The sequence below is a fragment of the Cyanistes caeruleus genome, chromosome 4 (assembly GCF_971803275.1).
Source record: "Cyanistes caeruleus chromosome 4, bCyaCae1.hap1.1, whole genome shotgun sequence".
Classification (NCBI taxonomy): domain Eukaryota; kingdom Metazoa; phylum Chordata; class Aves; order Passeriformes; family Paridae; genus Cyanistes; species Cyanistes caeruleus.
The window spans coordinates 83,170,486-83,190,570 of record NC_141704.1 but is presented as its reverse complement, the minus strand read 5'-3'; the positions used below and the strand labels follow the sequence as shown (position 1 = coordinate 83,190,570).

At 40.4% G+C, this 20,085-nt stretch overlaps 1 protein-coding gene across 31 annotated transcripts in view; it reads left to right on the top strand.

Moving 5' to 3' along the window:
* ERC1 (ELKS/RAB6-interacting/CAST family member 1) overlaps positions 1 to 20,085 on the top strand; it is a 272,618-nt gene that overhangs the window by 8,608 nt on the left and 243,925 nt on the right. For all 31 annotated transcript variants that reach the window (XR_015285955.1, XR_015285954.1, XR_015285957.1 and 28 more), the window contains exon 2: positions 3,404 to 4,238. Coding sequence is in view for 25 of the 31 variants with exons in the window: in XM_086886167.1 (XP_086742293.1) it covers positions 3,570 to 4,238 (669 nt within the window). In the remaining 6 variants the exon portion in view is untranslated. The remainder of the gene's footprint in view (positions 1 to 3,403; positions 4,239 to 20,085) is intronic.

The following is a 20,085-nucleotide window of genomic DNA, read 5'->3' as shown; positions in this document are numbered from 1 at the left end:
CAGGATAACCTGCAGTGATTCCTGCTGTGCCCAGGATAACCTGCAGTGATTCCTGTTCTGCCCAGGATAACCTGCAGTGATACCTGCTGTGCCCAGGATAACCTGCAGTGATTCCTGCCCTGCCCAGGATAACCTGCAGTGATTCCTGCTGTGCCCAGGATAACCTGCAGTGATACCTGCTGTGCCCAGGATAACCTGCAGTGATTCCTGCTGTGCCCAGGATAACCTGCAGTGATACCTGCTGTGCCCAGGATAACCTGCAGTGATACCTGCCCTGCCCAGGATAACCTGCAGTGATTCCTGCTGTGCCCAGGATAACCTGCAGTGATACCTGTTCTGTCCAGGATAACCTGCAGTGATACCTGCTGTGCCCAGGATAACCTGCAGTGATTCCTGCTGTGCCCAGGATAACCTGCAGTGATACCTGTTCTGTCCAGGATAACCTGCAGTGATTCCTGCTGTGCCCAGGATAACCTGCAGTGATACCTGTTCTGTCCAGGATAACCTGCAGTGATACCTGCTGTGCCCAGGATAACCTGCAGTGATTCCTGCCCTGCCCAGGATAACCTGCAGTGATACCTGCCCTGTCCAGGATAACCTGCAGTGATACCTGCCGTGTCCAGGATAACCTGCAGTGCTGCCTGCCCCTCTCTGCTCTGCCCAGGGACAGCAGCCAGTTCCCTTTGCTGCAAGTATCCAGAGCTTAACAAACAGTCTGCTAACACAAGGAGAAGGCAGTTCTCCATGGCAGATTTTCCATGTTGAGGGTGAGGGACTCTTTAGAGATGATCTGGAACCTTTTGAGCTCCTCAGGTGTGTTGTTAAGGACTTCACCAGGTGATATTTCTGTGTGCAACAGTGATGTACCTCCAGCAGCTGTTAAACTTAGTGGGTTTGGGGTGAAGTCCTTTAACTGAAACACACACATAAATCTGATTTTTTGGTTCAGGTTAAACTCATCTGAAGCTGTTAATGAGTGTTTGCCCTGTTTTACTGTGGCAAGTGAATTAAGAGCTGTGATTTGGATTAATTTTCAAGAGAATCCTAATGAATGCAAGCTCTGGTTGGAATGTACTTTATGCAGCATCTAAGGAATCATATCTGACTTGTTTTGAGTGCTCAAGTGGTGTCACAGCAGCATTTTTAGCATTTTGACATGTCAAACAGCAAGGCCAGTGTGAAATAGCCTTTCTGTTTGGAAGAAGTATTTTTCCTGCAGATCTGGGGCACAGTGTCTTGCTTATTGAAGCAGCTTCAGTGGGACACTGCAGACTTTGTTGCACAGTTTATATTTCTGTACTGTTTTGCATAAAGATACGTAGTTGAAATAGAAGAAACGTAACTTGTATTAAAAGAATACATCTGTAGGTGTTGCTTTGGCAGATAATTTCAGTTGATGCTGGTGGCTGTTTTTCCTTGGCCGCTTCTTCTTTACATATGTGCTCTAAAATATTCTCCAGCAATATTGTTGCTAGCTTTTCTTGTCATTTAAAAAATCCAGAGTTAGCACTTGAACATGGTGAGATCTGCTCACAAAGCAGTGGCAATTTCCATAAGCTTTGTAGTGTTCCTCATTGTACCTTCTGTGAAATTATGTGAAAATGACAAAATGCTGGCTTGCCCTCATCTTTCCATGTTTGCCATTTAAAGATTAAGGTTAAGCTAAACATTCTGATATTATTTCTTCTTGTATCTTTTCCTGCACTAACTCATTCCAAAAGGAAAAAAAAATGTCCTGTCCTTTCTTCCTGATTTTAATTTTCTCTTTCTACCCTTTCCCAGTATTTTTTTGCAATATTACTTTTTGGTCTCTTCCTTCCAGCCACTTGCACTGTTGCTAAAAATTCTTTTGTAAGTGTATCCCTGTTTTAAACCTAATCTTCAACCTGTTTGCCCAATTATTATCTCACAAACATGCTGGTTTGGAGAAGTTTATTCCTAATATCTGGCAATATTCTGAGCAGAAGGGGCAGGTAGATGAAAGCTGGTGTGAAAGGCAAGATGTTGGGATATATTAGATGCTGCTGCTCTTTGGACACTGGCTGATATTCTTTCATCTGATGGGATCAGGAATGTTTCAGTGTTCTAGTTTTGGTGTCAGTTGAGCCCAGCAGTCACATGAAATAGTTCATCTATTCTCATCACTGGAATAAAAACAGTGGAGAAAAAAAGAGTGAGAATTGTGTAGTGGGGTAAGTTTTACAGTGGGGTAAATTTTACATTATAGTGGTTTAGTTACATTTCTTGCTTCTCTGCTAGATCTTGGCTATCAACTGAGATCCCAGCCCAGAGTCGCTGTGCTAAGGAGTTTCCTGCCAGCACTTGTACAACAGCATCATATTGCACTGCAAAAATAAGGAATTCTATTGCATATGCCACCAGAGTCTGTATTAAAAGGAAAAGCAGAGGGGAGAAGGAACAGCAGCAGGATGAGGTCCTACTGTTCTGTGTTTTAAGAGGTCTCTGCTGTTAAAATATCATTTAATGGAATTAATCTCAGCTGGTTCATGAGAAGTATATTTCAATTGAAATATTTTAGTAACCTGAACAAAGATTTAAGTTACATTTAGTTTGAGAGAAGAGTCTAGAACCAGTTTTCAGTGGAGCTGGGATTCTCTTGTTCCTTTTACCCTCATTGGTCTCGTTGCTGGGTCATTGCTCCTCTTTCAGATTTGCATCTTGCAACTTGCTTAAGTTGTGTGGTCAGCAATGATTTCATGATTATTCTTAGTTTTGGTTGTGACTTCTGCCTTTGAAGTGTGGCTGACAGCAGTGCTGAGGAGCCTGCTGGTTGAGATGATGGGCAGAGTCATTTCAGTCTGTCCTGCCTTCCCGTTTGCAGGATGGTTTCCCAGCACAAGGGTTTAGAAACCGTGTCCTGGCAGTGATTGAAGGAAAGATACACTATTGAGTGCTTTTAAATCTTTTTATATTCTCTCTTCCTCAGAAAGGTAACGGGTAAAGCGTTACGGCCAGTTAGAACTAGGAAGAGACACCAGATGACATCTGAAGGGTTTTGTCATGGCCAACAAAATTACAGCTTGAAGATTGATGGCTTCTCTTTCCTTTCTACTGTGAATGATAGAAAAGCAAGAATTGAAGTTTCTTTATAAGTTTAAATATAAGGGTTTAAATAAAGTGTTGCCTTTTAAAGTGTTGCCTTTTTTATTAGGAGGAATTGGAAAATACCAGAGAAGTATATGGTACTTCTCTGTAGAAGTACTGTAGAATACAGTAGAATATATTCTAATGTGGGACAGACATTTGGTGATAAACTAGGTATTTAATGTGTGGGGTTTTTGATGTAGTTTTTAATTTAGTATGTTAAATTAATTTAATTTATTAGAAATTAATTAAATTATTTAATTTAATTGTTTAATTTAATGTGTTCTTCTTGATACAGATATGGTCCTGAACGCGGTGAGCACATGACTTCGGAGATGGACAACCAGATCCGTTCCAAGTCGTGATTTGGCCTTAAGTTGACTGACAGGCAGTGCAGGACTCGGCAGGAGTTCTCTCATTGCTGGTTTTTGCCCGTCCTCTCGCCTCGCCGCTCCAGCAGCACCATGTACGGCAGCGCTCGCTCGGTGGGCAAGGCAGAGCCCAGCGCGCAGAGCCCCGGGCGCTCGCCGCGCCTGCCGCGCTCGCCGCGCCTGGGCCACCGGCGCACCAACAGCACCGGGGGCAGCTCGGGGAGCAGCGCCGGGGCTGCCGGCGGGAAAACCCTTTCCATGGAAAACATCCAGTCCTTAAACGCCGCCTACGCCACCTCCGGCCCCATGTACCTGAGCGACCACGAGAACGTGGGCGCGGACACGCCGAAGAGCACCATGACGCTGGGGCGCTCGGGGGGACGGCTGCCTTACGGGGTTCGCATGACGGCCATGGGCAGCAGCCCCAACATCGCCAGCAGCGGCGTGGCCAGCGACACCATCGCCTTCGGGGAGCACCACCTGCCCCCCGTCAGCATGGCGTCCACCGTGCCGCACTCGCTGCGCCAGGCCAGGGATAACACCATCATGGACCTGCAGACGCAGCTCAAGGAGGTGCTGAGGGAAAACGATCTGCTCCGCAAGGACGTGGAGGTGAAGGAGAGCAAGCTCAGTTCTTCCATGAACAGCATCAAGACCTTCTGGAGTCCCGAGCTCAAAAAGGAGAGAGCTCTGAGGAAGGACGAAGCTTCGAAAATCACCATTTGGAAGGAACAATATAGAGTTTTGCAAGAGGAGAACCAGGTTTGTCATCTAATGTCGCTGCTGGGTTAGCGTGGTAGCGTGATTAAATGACTTTAATAAACTTGCATGTTACGCTTGAGCAGCTAAATTAGCTGGGTGCTTTTCTTGGGTAATGGATGTGGGTAAGGTGTGTTTTCAGCTTGTGAGCCTGTTTCTAGATGTTTCTTGTCAGACTTGTAAACCACCTCGGGTGCTCGTTTTTCCTTTGGGGCCACATGAGTTTTTTTCCCCCCCTAAGACTGATGGTAATCACTCGTTTTCCTTTTGGGAGTATCTGTTCTGCTCATAATTGATATTTCTGTTTGCCTCTCGAAGTGTTCTCTGAGTAGCAGAATGTACTAACTGCTGACCCCCGGTATAACTGCACTGTTGCCATTATAACTGACAGATTGCCATTGAAAACAGAGTTAAGGTTACACTCACTGGTATTTAGAGTTAAAACCTCCAGATCTGCAGTTTTCACAAACACATATCATTTGTGTTCTTGGCTACATTTAAGTAACACTGTTTAATATGTGCTTGTAGTTATTTTGTCATAAACTGTGCATATCTTGTTATGCAACTACCCTAAAGCATCCTACAGGTTTTTTTTGTAGTGGTCTGGCCAGTTACAGAATAGGCAGAACAGAGATTCTCAGGTGTCTAGGTCTTTGGTCTCGTGCATCTTAAAAGCATCTCCAAATTAAAATAAAACTGAGAGGTTGGTTAAAATTGAGGTCTCTTTGTACTTAGTTCTACTGATTAAAAGCTTTCTTAAAGTTCTCCCACCTAGACCTCCTTGCTGCCTTAGTCCTGAAGTAAATATTTGTCTTTGGATGAGTGTTAGTTTAACTAAACAACTCCTGTTTAGTTGTTTCTGGCCAGATATGAGCTCAGCACCTCTCTGGACTGCCAGGTAAATCCCTCACTATTCTTATGGAAAACAGATCCAGTGTCCAGCTCCACAAGTTCCTTCAAATAAATGTGAGTCAGCTTTCATCATGACAAAATTACTTTCCCTACTGAGCTTTTTAAGTATCCAAGCTCATTTGATGAAAATTTCCATAATTCAAACATGACCATGTTCCTGTAGCTTTTAAGGTATGGTTGCTATTTTAGGCAGTGCTTTTTGTAAGATTGCTTTAGAAGGTGGAGGAGAGAGGGAAATGCTGGAGGAGAAGGGTTGTGCTGCTAGTGCTTCTTGTACTCCCAGGTAGCCTGTCTGAAATAATAAATTACTTTTGGGTAGTGATTGGTCTACTACACTGAACCTGTCTGCAATTTTCACTGTTTAAAGAGCTTGAGTTGAAGAAAATAAGTTGTTTTTCCTGAGATAGTATGCAGTCATTTAATGGTCATTTAGCTTTATAGGTGTATTCTTAACCAAATGTAAGTATCACAGCCTGGGATTGGTTAAGGTGTGTGACACTTTGTCTTCATTTGCTTTTGTCATCTTGGAATGCAGAAAACCTGAAGTTAAAGGATTTTTACTGCAAAGGTAGGATTTCTTTAGAAGCAGTAATGTAATGAAAATTTTAGTTCTAATGGGTGCAGTAGCAGGATAACAAATACCTGGAATACCAATCACTCAACTTTTCTGGTGTTCTCTGTATTTCAGTTTCAGGTAAGTCTTTTAATTCTTAATTTTTTTTTCATTTTTGACCTGTTTTCATATTGAAGAGACTGTCTTGGAATACAATAACATTTTTTTCTGAAATCAGTTTTGACATTTGAGGATGCTTTGGAAATCTTGCAAGAAAAATGCAATATATGAATATATGGTTTAGAATGGATGAATACTAAACTAAGTTACTAAATATGAATACATTAGAGAACAGAGAAGAGATAAGATTTCTTTTAGATCTTTTTTTTCTCTTTGTCTTCCCTTTATCCCCTAATTAAACCTTTACAGATATTTCTAGGTTGCTGTTCTCCAGGAAATCCCTGTAATTACTACCACACCAGTAGAATTGTATAACTTTGGTCCAAAAGAAGGGTACAATTTAAAAGTAAAGGGGTATTATTGCACTGAGCTGTAAAAACTAAGAATGCTAATTAATAGATTATAGTTAGCTAACAGCGTGTTCTAATTAAATTCTGAATTCATTGGGTCTTCTATAGCCTTTTGGAGTTGGTCACTTCAGCCCTTCATGTGGAAGATCAGTTTAATAGGATTTTCTGTAATTAAACAGACTTCTCTGTTTAGACTCTGAACAAGGAATTTCCCAGATCTGTTGGGGGACCAGAAAATATCTTCATTACCCCTTCAGCCTCTTTCTAAAATGAGCTCCAGTATAATTACAGGAACTGGAGTTTTACTTAATTGTGAGTACTTCAGCACATCACTTTTTAAAAAGACTTGTTGCAGGTGTAGTGCTTGTGTTTTGTATGAAGTTAATCTCAGAGCAGTTGTTAAAAATGGACTCAGCTCATGGAGAGCCAACAGCTGGCTAACTCATGCCATTACCTGATGGTCATCTCAGTCTCTCCTGTGGTCACTGCTCTTTATTCCTCTGCACACACTCAATTGTCCCTGATTGTATTGCTGTTCCTGTCACCTCCTCTCGAGTGACTGAATTACCCCTTGGGTTTGGGAGTTGTTCAGAATACCTGAAAATGTGAGCCCTGCTTGATTGCTTCCTCAGCCTTCTGTGAGTAAAGGCAGTTTTCTTTCCTGTTTCTTGGGAACAAATGAATGTACTGCTTATGGATTTCCAGCAAGTCCTCTGGGTCCAGGAAAGCTCAGGGGAATGAGTGGGGAGGTTAAAGAGTGTGCTGCCTGTCCTGAGGCAGTGGGTAGGAGGGATATCCTGGATATAATCCTGGGAATGCCATGCACGTGCTCTCAGTAGCTCTCCTGTGGGGGTCAGTGTCCAGCTGTGCTCTTTCCCAGCACAGCTGGATTCATCAGCTGCTCTGAGCAGGTGCTACAGCCGGGGAGTGGAGCTTTATTTTCATCCTTTGTTACCCATCCTGAAGAGACAGAAAACCCTTCCTTCTCAGAAGTGGGGAGTGTCATTGGAAGCTCACTGTGAAGAGCTCAAAACTAAACATGGCAAGTATTCCTGTATTAACATGGAAAAACACGACAGTTTTCAGTGCAGGGTGGATGAGTTAACCAATCATTCTTTGCAAGACACCCAGAGGAGAGTGCAAATGATTGCTCAGTTATGCAAACCCATGCATATTCAAGGAGGAATTGATGAAACCAGTAAACAGGAGTTTGGTTTTGGCATGGTATCACTCTCCTCAGCATGCTTTAGTGGGAGCTGTATTTTTCTGAGTTGAAAAATAATTTTTTTTTAGTGTGTGTGGTTTAAAGTTTCCCTGGAAACCTCTTCATCAGAAGCCAGAAGAGAAAAGGAAAGACAGTGAGTATGTTTTGCACCACAGTAGAAATAATGTGCCTAAAAACTGGGCAGTGGTGGGGTGATGTGAAAGGCAGGGACACAGGAATTCCTCTCAGTTGAAGCTTGCTTGTCACAAGGTGACTGTGCCTTAAAATAAGTAGTGCAATATAAATTTGATGTCTAATGGCCTGCATTGAAATTCCCTACATTTTACTGATCTACTTTTAAGATCAGATTTATGTTTCAGCTAAAACTGTGTGGTACAGCTGAAAACATCTTTTTACTTTGATGCATTTCTGTGGTCTTTTTTGTGGTTAGAGACCTCGCATGTCTGAGGCAGAGTTTAACCAAGAAAGTATTTCTGAAAGGAATTTCACCTGGCTTGGGGTAAGCACTTGAAGAACATTGTACTTTGTTGTGATGGATGTGTTCCAGCATTTCACCAGCGTTCAGAGTCAGAAGTATTTTCCATTTCTTAGTAGTGTGTAATGGGCATCTCAGTCTCAAAAATGTACTTGTCCATATGTTAACCTCTTAAATGCATTGGGTGCTGCTGTTATGAGACTGGCTGAGCTTCTAATGAGTACATCCCTTCTCTGAAAATCAGATTGATTCTCCCTTCTTCATTGGTTTAGTTTTTTTTCTAGTGATGTATTAAAAATTTTTTTTGGCATGTCTAAGTGCTGTGTCATTCTACTTTTAGCCCCATTCCTGAGTTGGTTATTGATATAAAACTAAGCTTTCTTCCATGCTGGGTGTTTAATTGTGCAGTGTATGGTTCCATAGGCATTGCTTAAAGGCATTCTCTGTATCCCAGAGCATTGCATTTAAATAATTCCTTCAGTGGCAGATGCCTGTTGGCTCTCTAGAATTCTGCCAGCTTTAAGGTTCCTTCTGTCTTTCCCCAGCTGCAGCATGAAATTATAATTCAGTTCTCTTTCAGAATAACTCCAAACTACCTCCTCAAGAGTGCTTGGTGTCTGAAGCAGTTAGCAATTTGCAGCATGTTGTTACGACCTCAGAAATCCTCATGTGATCAGCCAAGAGAACACCCCATGTTCTGTCTCTTCTTCAGTTCTTTAAGGCAATAAAAGTAGGCATTTTGTGGTTATCTCTGCTCCCCAAGGCTCCTTTTGCCCGGTGTTTGCTGTGGAGGTAGGATCTAACACCTTGGGTTGCTTTGAGCTGTAGCACAGGCTGAACAGCTGCTCTCTACTTGATCCATGAAACATAGAAAGGGAATAGTACCAACTTAAAAGCAGCTTGCAGTGAAACAGGTGACGTCAGTGGTGCTGCTGAACTGAGTAGTTTAACTGTGCTTTTTTTGCTGTTAAGCTGGAGCAGGGATTACTTCAAATTCTGCAGAACTTAGAGCAGACTGTTGCTGCTGTAATTTTCTCTGATATATATTGAGTCTGTTCTGATATTAGACTCCTAACTAGGGTGGCAGTGTGTTATTCCACCATTTAGTGTTTTTATTCCTGAAGAATCTTGTCTATAATGCTCTATTTCTCTAGAAGCCATTGCACCTTTCAACATTCCCATATTTGTGGCGAGTTAGTAATTTTTTCCCTTCAGTGTTGTTGCTTTCTAAAGGATGAACAAGAAACTGTGTAAGGCTTCCTCTTTCTCACTCAGGCAGTGGAGAGTTCCCAGTGATGGATAATGGATTACCTCCTTACAGGTAATTCCTGCTGATTTTGCAGCTTTCCAGTGCCAGATTCAGCATTCTCACATGCCAACCTCACCATGCCTGGGATTGATTTAAGCAGAAAGGAGAGCTTTAGGTGGAACTGCCAGGCCACAGGAAAAAGGTTCTAGTTGTGCTGGTTCATGTCAGTCTTTGAGGTATTCCTCCAGGATCAAACACTGAAATGGAGCCTTTTTTTAAACTCTTTTCAGCTGGGTGATACTAGGAAGCCTCAGAGGTATGGAGATGGGCCACCACAACTCAACTGTGAGAAAGAAGATTTTATTTTCAGCAAAATAGGTTTGTAGGACACTCTTAACAGTCCATTCATTAGTAAGACAGAGGAACTTCTGTATTTAGGATAAGTATTTGCATATATGTATACTCTGAGGCTAAAGCTGGACACCAGAAGAGTTTAGAGGGGACATTTCTGTACTCTGAAAGTAGAACATGTGTTGGATAAGCTGTGAAGAGCAGCCATGCCAACTATCTGAAGTAGTGATTGAAGGAAGAAACATTGGGAAATGACACTTCAGGCTCAGCTGGCAGGAGGGGACTAAGGGAATAAACGTGGTGGAGAACTCCTTTGAATATATTTTCTGTATACACTCATGTTTAGGGGGACACAGTGTAGAAACATGGTTTTCAGTAGTGATTTGTGGTGATTTGAGGTCCTCCACAGAAATCAGATTACAACTGCTTGCCAGCAGGTAGCACAGCTATTGAGGATTACACATTTTTTCCCTTGAATGGATAATGCTTCGTAGTTCTTCAGTATAATTTTTGACATAATCTGTTACACACAGAAAAATGACAGCATCTGCTAAAAGTAGTGGATCACAATTATATCTCCATTTTTTGTCTGAAGATAACAATCAGTTGACCTTGAAAATCTTTTCAGCACAACTTAGTTTCATAACCCACACGGTCTACATAATTACGTTTTTTGCATAGTATTTTCAGATTGATATTGGTTCCCTTGGAAAGGTCAGAGTCACCATCTGTAGTGGAAAAAAATACAAGGACAAAGTGTATTTAGTTTCCTTCTGTGGTGATAGCAGTTGTCCCATCTGAGTGATTTGCTGGGTGCTTGCAGTAGCAGCACCCTGGACTGTGAAGCAGAAATGGGTGTTGGGTTATGTTGGCAGCCTTGAGAAGCAGGTAGCAACTCAAGGTTTTGCAAAGTACCATTGGAACTGAGAGATCTTAGTAAATCACAAAAAACCTCCTTGATTTAGTGATGATTTTAATTCCAAAGAATATTTAATAATCTGGTTTTCCCTTAATTATCCTGAGAGAATTTTACTTTTTTTTTTCTCTATTAATAATCTTGGATTAAACACTAAAAACTTCTGCATTATTTGGAGGAATTTGAGGCATTCCAATATACATCATGTTTTGTAATTGTTAAGGCAATATTGACATCTAAACCACAAAGAAAAGAAAGTAAGGAAGTTTTATCAATATTTAGATCAGTATTTGGGGAGATCTCATGATAATTCAAATTTTTATCAGTTGACCTCCATTAAGAAAGCCTTCCTTCAGATTCACCTGAGGAAGAAATTGCATTCTTTAAGGAAGAAACAACCCACAACACCCCAAACAAACTACCCCCCAAAAAACCCCCAACCCAAACCCCAAAACCAGCCAATCAAAAAAGAACCCCCAACTCCCCAAAAGCATGAAATAGTCATGTATTGCATGTGTGCTCCCCAAAATGAGCGTGATCAGATGCCAAAATACTGGCACAGAACACCATTGTGGCTTTTTCTGGTGATCATTGCTTTAGAAATCAGAGGAGTTAAACTTCTGTATAACAGTTACAGGAATAAATGCCATGTGACTGCCTTCTTCAGTTTAATTTTAGCAACTTGCTTTGTAAACTGGAATGCTAAGTAATGTACAATCATCAGTAAACCTAAAGAGCTGTTGCTTTTAAGCTGTTTGTTGAGCTGTATACAAGGTTTTAAAATTAATTAATGTACTACTTCTTATTCCTGTTGTTGTTCAAATGATTAAAGTGTGTGAGCAGGGGGCTGCTTTTGCTCTTCCCTGGTCCAGGATCTCCTTAAAACAGAGGGGAAATGCAGTCCTTGCTGCTCTGTGCTGCGTGCAATTCCTGTTAAGGACTGCTTTTCAAATCAAATGGTTGTTATCACTGTTTTGGAAAATAAGTAGTGTAAGTCAGCAAGGGTGAGCAACTGCTTGGAGGCAGCTGGTTTGCAGAATTAGATTTCACAGCATCAAAAGGAACCTGAAGGCAGTGTGTGGATTTCTGACCATCCTGGGCAGTTCACTGCAAGCACACAAAATAATATCAGGTCACGGGGTGATGACTTTTTGACATCAGGTGTAACACAAGACACTTCTTTTTGGAGGGAGGAATGGAATGGAGATCAGCTGTGCAATAAAAATGTAGTTTTCAATGCTTTGTGAATGTGGCAGAGAGGTGAAGAATAGGTTTTCCTTTCAGGTGCTTTGTTTAATATCTGTTGCTGTCTCCATTGCAGTCAGGTTCTGTAGTGTGTTGTTACCTGTTTCTGTTCCTGCACTGGTGCCCCCTCCTGCTTCCTCCCTTCTCCCCCTGCTCCAGTGGGCTGCAGGGTGACAGCCAGCCTTTGGGAGAGCAAGCAATAAATGGTAGTCCAAAATGAATGAAAGAATTAAAAATGCCAGAGCGTTTTTCCCTGGCTGTGGTGTCGTGGAGCGCTCACGAGCAGCGCGTGGAGGAGCAGGCGCTGCAGCCTTCCACACCAGACACCAGGCTTGACACCGACTTCTTATGGGTGTTTTGGATCCTTCTGATCAACTGATCAGGTACCAGCTACCTTGGGTGGCTAAATTTGGTGAACAGATGGTCTTCTAATTATATGTGGATGTGGATTCCAAAGAATATGGGGCACAGACTTCTTGTGATGCTTCTTATCACTTGTTCCTGAGATTAAAACAAGCCAGCACATGAACTGCCATCATTCAGAAATGAAAACCTTCTTTCTTCAGGTACTTTGTACAGGATCTACCTCTTCCATAGTAGCTGATTGCTCCTGGCATTAATATATATTAATAGATATAATATGTGTGTATATACACCCCCACACAAATCCTGCCCTTTTTTAATGCATTGAGATGAGGCTTACATACCTTTTTCCCTTACAGGAATCCCAGAATTGTCTGAGTAATGGTCTGATTTTTAGTGGAATCGTGTCTCAGGTGACAAATACTTTTGACTGAGGGGAGGGAAAAGCTTTCTGAACCTCTGTGTTGTAGCAAATTGTCTTTGAGCAATCTTGCTCCTGCAGGTTCTAGTTTCAGGCTTAACCTGTTGGTAGACTTGTTCCCTTTTTTGTTTAAATTTTCCTGTTGGTGTGAGTTATTGGACTTGACACGTTGTATCAGTTCTTGGATGAGCAGAAACAACCCATGAGGCTCCAAAAGCAACTGGAGGTGAGTGGAGCTTTCCTCATTCGAGGTACCCACACAGCATCTGATCTCACAGCCACAAGCCTCCACGAGGCTCATCTTACATCTCTGTCTCTTTGGAGAGATGGGAACATTTAAAAATAAACATTTGCTTTGCTGAAGGATTCAGGGCATCATAGCAAAGCTCTTAAAATGTTATGAACGTCAAAATCAACACAGCTAAGGAGCACCAACCTGTTTGGAAAGTAAAATGTCCCTGTGGAAGATAATAGTGCTGGGTAGTCAGTGAGTGCCTTGGAGCTGATCTGCAGAAGCAGTTGATTAATTGAGAGATGTGATTGAGAGAGAGATGTGCTCTTTAAGAGTGCTCAGACTCTGGAATTTGGCACTGACTAAAAATTTACATGAAGTTCTGGAAGTTTTTGGCTTCTGTGGCGAGAGGTTTCAGTGTTTCTTTGTTGGATGAGGGAAGGACATCCATGAAGAGGATGACAAAAGCTTTAGGCTGAGAATTCGTCCTAGTAAGTGAAACAAAGGATCTCAGAATAATCCTGGAAAAAGGAAATGGGCAGAAAGAACGAGCAGAATAAAGGATTTGAAATAGATTGTTGGGAAATGTGCCCTGCACTGGAGACTTAGGAGGTAACTGAGTTCCCTCAGTTGGGTAAATGTGGAGAATAAGATTCTTCATGATTCATTATTCACCTCTGTTCAGTTTGGGAGTGCAAATGACAGTGTTGTGATTGCTAGGTCCAGCTTAGTTAAATACCACTATTCCAGTATTTTTCTGATTGTGCTGCTCAGTGACTGATGAGAAGGGAGAGGACAGAGGTAAAATTCTAGAGAAGTTTTTGATCTCCACCTATGGCACACTTGTGTGGCTTACATCAGCACAACACATAAATGTACTTTTCTGAAATCTTTGGTGTGCACATATGTTAATTTTAACAGAAGTTGCTTGTGAGGATTAATAATTTATCCAAAGTGGCTGTACAAAAGGCATACAGCCATATGTGTACCTTTTTTTTTAAGGGTAGAGGAATTTCCCAATCTTCTCAGCCTGTCTATCTGTTGAATAAAGTCAAATTTCTCTGTTTGTGGAAGCTTTGATTTGGAGGATGGCATTTAAACCTTTTTCCCTCAGCTGGTGTCTGATGGGTGAGGTTTGGTGGTGTGGTTGTGAGCCTGTTAATGTGTAACCATTGAAACAGATCTGAGAGCTTAGTTACTCAAAGGAGGGACCTTTCTAAGAAACCCTAGGTATACTTTCACATGAGAAAGTAAATAGTGTGCTCTATACGTGCAGCCAGCAGCACTTTTTATGGGTGAGGGAAAATGAACTCAGCTGTTTTATGATCCTCTTTGCAGGGATGTGTTTGGACTTTCTCATCACTTCCCTGTGACTGGAATGTTCCAAAATATGGAATTATTGCAGTAACTTATTTGGGGGGGGGGGGACCTGAAACATCACCTTGCAGTAAAGTGAGTAACGTGGATTTATCTTAGCACAGATGTAATTTTGGCATGAGCTAGCAGATGGTTTTGAGAGGATGACAGAAATGTTTTAAGAAGCGTGCTTTGGCCAGGATTTGTGAGAAGGTCTGTGCACATGCTTGACCAAAGAGTTGAAGTAGGTGTGGGTACTGCTGTGTGTGCCCAGGTTATGATTTATGTGAGATTCTTCTATTTCCTCTACTAATTAGACCTTGTAATCCATTTTAGTTTGAAATTGTGTACCTTCAAATTGCTTTTTACAAAACCCATCTTATTTTGTTTAAACCTTTTGGTTGTAAGCCCCTAAATATGTTTACAGCTTACTTTAAAATTGGGCTTTGCACTTAACATACAACAGTTGTGCAAGTGGTTGTGCTGCTGTGACATTTTCTCTCCTCCATCTTCCAGGGGTAAGGTTCAAAATCCAATCTTTGTCACTTAAAGAGGGTTCCAGGTTATAGCTTCTCTTCAGGAAAAACTTTTTTTATTTTTCTGCTAAAGCTGGGCATGTATTCAAGACTTCCCTTTTAAAACTGTGTGCTGTGTTTCCTCAATGCAGAATCCATTTAGTGTACATAATAAAAAATTATCCCTCTCCTCTTTTCCATTTGGTTGAAGTAGCTGAGGTTTGGGTGCCTTTGAGAGACCTGAGCTCTGTCTCCTTTCTGAATGTGTGAGAATTGTCATTCATTTATATTTAGCATCACTTTTTTTTTTTTTGTTAATTAACTTTTTCTAGTGTTTCATGTCGAGCTTCTTTAATCTGTAAGTCTGGGAATTTATGGACAAAATCATTAATTCACTTTCTTTTATACTTAATATGCTTGTTAATGTTTCTTTGTGAATTGCTGAATGCTAGACAGTCTTTGAAGATTGATCTGGGAAGGGATGTTCACAGGTTGAGCTTGTTAGAGGTGACTTGGTGCAGACTATTAAAGACAGGCAGTGGCTGATGCTGTGATCCCTTCATGTGCACTGCATGGAATTGTGCTGATTTACACCTGAGTGAGGGCACCAGTTCTAGTGCTGTACCAGCAACAAGGTCAATGTGCTATACAGGCTTTTCTAGAGCTGAAATTTAGATGAGGGTTTGCTGCTGAAAACTTAATTTTCTGAAATTCTGCTCTGTCCAATGGAATTTCATCAGTAGCAGGCTTCACTGCAAAAATGCAGGAGTAATATTTTTTGCATAAAAATAGGTTATTTTACCTCAATATTTTTATAATGTCACTGCTTTTTCATTTTAAGGGGGAAGGTGCTGTATTTTATTTTTTTAATTTTATTTTCTTTAATTTTTTATTTCTTAATTTTATTTCATTTTTATTTTTTATTGTATTAATTTTATTATTCTTATTTTCTATTTTCGATTTTTTAAATTTTTATTTATTTTATTTTTCGTTTGTTATCTATTTTTATTTATTTTTTAATTTTTATTTTTTCAAATTTTTTATTAATTTTTTATTTTATTTATTTTATTTTTCAATTTTTATTTATTTTTTAGTTCATTTATTATTCTTATTTTCTATTTTCGATTTTTTAAATTTTTATTTATTTTATTTTTAATTTGTTATCTATTTTTATTTATTTTTAAATTTTTATTTATTTTTCAATTTTTATTTTTTAATTTTATTTATTTTATTTTTCAATTTTTATTTTTTTTAGTTTATTTTTTAGTTTATTTTAGTTTGTTATTTTTTTTAGTTTATTTTTTAATTTTAATTTTTAGTTTATTTTTTAATTTTAATTTTTAGTTTATTTTTTAATTTTATTTTTTAGTTTATTTTTTAATTTTATTTTTTAGTTTATTTTTTAATTTTAATTTTTAGTTTATTTTTTAATTTTAATTTTAGTTTATTTTTTAATTTTAATTTTTAGTTTATTTTTTAATTTTAATTTTTAGTTTATTTTTTAGTTTTTTTTTTTAGTTTATTTTTCTCCCTGGATAGTTATTTCTGCCCTTAGTCTTCTATTCAGCCAGGCTTCTTTTGTGGATCTTTAAGCTGTGCAAATCAGTGGTGCCTAAGTTTTTATTCATAGTTATGTATTGCAAACAGCAATGGTGTTTAACTTGCAAAACTCAACATGTGAATGACTTTATGTTAGTCTCCACATTTTTGGGGTGGTGGGAGGCCTGGTATAAAGGCTGCCCTTAATTTATGAAAGGCACTTTCTGGACTGGATTGGGCAGATTTGCACACAGCAAATTATTAAATTATTTTAATAATTTAATTTTAATTAAATTAATGTGTTAATAATTTTAACACAGCAAATTATTAAAGCAAAACTATTAAAGCATTTTGTAATTGAAAAGGCAGAACATGAGCACCTGAGTTTGGTGCTTTATGATCCCAGTTAGTTGAGAAGTGAGGCTGAGGCTCTGCCAGGTGTGAGTGATCCTTTGCATCCCTTGTACCCTGCGTGATAAACCTGAATTACGAGGAGTGAGAGACAGGGTGCTGCTGCTTCCAACTTACAGAACTGCTGTAAAGGCCTTAAAGAGATTCAGTTTCCAGCAGGAATCATCCTCCCCTTTAACCTGTGTGAACATGCTCTGAATTAACCTCTCACTTATTTTCAGAACTCTTGTCTATCCCATCAGGTTTTTTGTCGTGAAGAGGTGCTGTTAACCAGAATGTTTAATAGCACTTTTAACAGTGCTATTAAATCCAGATGATAGGAGCTTATCTAGAACATGAGGTATTGGAGAAGTATTTTATTAGAAGTAAATGATTGTACCATCATGTACAATATTTAATCTGTAGCTAAAATGGATTTTTTTTTCTTCCCAAATAATTTTATCTCTTGTATTCTTTTGGGCTGGTTTCCTCTTGCTTAAGCACATTTCCTTTCTTTTCACCCTTCAACGCTGGTGGGAGATGAGTAGCATAATTGTTTTTATGTCATTTTTGATGTTGGAATCATTTAAATTGCACAAGTTCAGTTTTGTGCAACAGGTTATGCCCTAGGGCACACACACACATTGTGTATCCAAGCTGCTTGTTCTCATGGCTAACCTGGAAACAAGAAGGGCCCTGTTTCTCCTGGAGTTCCTACAATACCTCCTGTTCTAAGCACACTTTTCTGTTCATTTCATCCTAACAACTTTTTTGTGCATCCTCTGAATGCCCAAAAAGGCAGATCAGCAACAAAAGCGTGGATATCATAAACTGTAGGGAAATAAACCAAACTGACAATCAACACCTGACAGAAACCCTCTGGAAAAAAACAATTAGCTGTTGTCTTAATTGTATTTCCCCATTAATCTCAATTTTCTGCTCATTTTTGATGTATCTTGCTTTTCTGCAATGAAATTCCAGGTCCACTGAGAAGTATCAGTAATTAACATTTCTACAGGTTTTTTTCCCCTCTAGTGCCCATCACAGGAGTTGCAGTTGGTATTTTATAAAGTGAGCCAATTCAGTATGAGTCAACCCAAATATTAGGAAGTCCTGAACGGTACAAATATTTTTTAATGTAATTCTTGGATGGAATTTGTTTTAAAAGTGCTGTGTTGCCAGAATCATTAATCTCAGAATATTTGTCGCTGTCCCCTTTTGCTGGGACAGGTTTTAGAGAGTTGAGTGAATTCTTTGGGTGAATTTATTTGGGGAACTGCTCTCACCAAGGGGTGACTGGGCAAGAGGTTGATTTTCACATGACTGTGTTCCTTAAACTGCAGGGAAACAAGATGAAAATGTATAACCTTAGAACTGTAAATGTATTTTTATTACATAGAACATGGTTTTTAATGAACTCTAGAATGAAATCAGTCTTGCTTATGCCAACACTTGTGAATCATTTACCCTTTGCTCACAACATCTATGTTCAGAACAGTTTGGTTGGAAGTAATAAACGAGTATTGAATTTTCCTTTGGATTTTATAAACTCATTACACTTGGTTTTCTGAAGGTTCCCATTCTTGGGCAAATATTGAGGAAAGGAATAAAGAAGGCTGGTGTTTTTTGGTTGGTTTTTTTCCCAGCTCCTGCTTGTGGAACTCTTTTGGTCCCCCAGACGGATTACTCAATTTCTTCATCCCTCCCACGGTCTCCCACAGTATGCAAATAGAGAACACGTGTGAACAGAATGTCACAGCATCCTGTCAAATGCCAATCTGCTCAGGTTCTAGAGGAGATCTCCAGGCCTCTGTGATCAGGGATGTGCTTTGGGGAGAGGAGCTATCAGCCATGAATTGGCTCAGGGCTTCCTTGAGAGGACTTGATCCGTGCAAGACCCCGGGATGAGTGAGGCTGGGGGGATTGCTGATTGATGCCACTGGAAGGCTCATTTCTATCATCCTGCAACGACTGAGGAAACTGGGGAGGGCTCTCCTGCTCCACAGTCTTCAAAACAGGCCATAGAACAAGCCTTGGAGTTAGAGGATGGTGTTTCTTCTTGCTTCAGTGCCCGTGGGTGAGTCCTTTTGGAACACATTTCTGAGCGTGCCAACGACGGGATCGTGGTCGGGCGCAGTCAGGATGGATTTGTCAAGGATTAATCATGCCTGATCTCAGTGCCTTCTGTGATAAAATGTCAGGGTTTGTGGATGAGGAAGGAGCAGTTGGCTGTCCTTTACCTTGCCTCCAGTCAGGTTTTCCTCAGTGTTTCACTCGGCACTCCTGACATTCCCAGCTGGAATGGCGCTCTGGGGGCTGGGCAGCCAGAGGGGTGAAAGCTGCTGAGCCTCAGAGTGTGATCAAGCAAGGGCTTGATCACTCCACAGCTGCCTGTGACAAGCTGAGTTGTGCTTGACATCTCTGGGGACTGGATGGGGGAGCCAAGGTCCCATTCCTTGAGATGGCAGCACCCTGAGCAGTGTGGTTCTTCTGCTGTGCGTTCCTCAGTCTGCAGCAGTGAATGGGCAGGAGGCTCCTGAGATTCAGCAGGGATGGTGGGAATAAAAGGAATGAAATATCAGGAAAGACAGAGCTTAGGGTGTGACTGGGTGGAAAAGTGGGCAGCAGGGTGAACATGAGGCAGGGATGCCTTGGGACAGCAGAGGAGTTTGTGCAGTGATTATTTCCTTCAGCTTCCCTCTCGTTCAGCCACATGCAGAATGCTCCAGCTTTCACTTGCCCAATGCAGGAAACATTCCTGATTAATGGCATCTTGTAGGAGGGCTGCCAGAGAGACTGGTGGGCACTGAGGATGAAGAGGATGTGGAATGGGTTGGTTTGGTGAAGAGAAGGCTCGAGAGGATTAACAGCAACCTCCCCCTATGATGAGGCTGTTTTTGAGATGAGGACCCAGACTGGATGCTGCGTGGTGGGAGGATGAGAAATAATGGATATAAATACAAGATTTTCAAGATGTGACTGGATAAATTTCCTGGCTAATTGGTTTGATCTCATGGATGACTATGCCTTGAGTAAGAGGTTAAACTAGCTGACCCCGTGCTGTCCTTTTCAATCTGAATTTTTGTATCATAACTCTGTTTTCATGGATTGGCATCACGCATTATGTGTGCTCAGGTTTCCAGTCTAAATAAAGGCCTGAGTTTTCCAGTGGAAGCCTTGATAACAGCCCAGGATCTCGTCCTTGCAGAGTGGCTGGGCTTGTGGCAGTGCTAAAATATAGATATTTTTGATTTGCTTTGCCTCCCACCTTTTCTTTAGCCTCGATTCTATCGCGGATTTATTTTTAAACGTTCGTTGGTTTCTTTACTAGATGTGTTTTTCTCAAATTTTTCTGTAAGTTTAATGTAAACTTCTAGGAACAGTTTTTCAGTTCCAAAGCAACTGAACTTAATGGTCATGACTATCATTTATTTTTAAATATGTCTCTGAGGGAGGAAGTTATTATGTTACAGATGGTATTGGTGCATTTAAAATATTAATCAGCATGTAGGCATATCTGTATGAGAGTTTTGTGGTGAGCCTTATGTTGTCACTTGATCTTTTTTTAACTTCAAGAA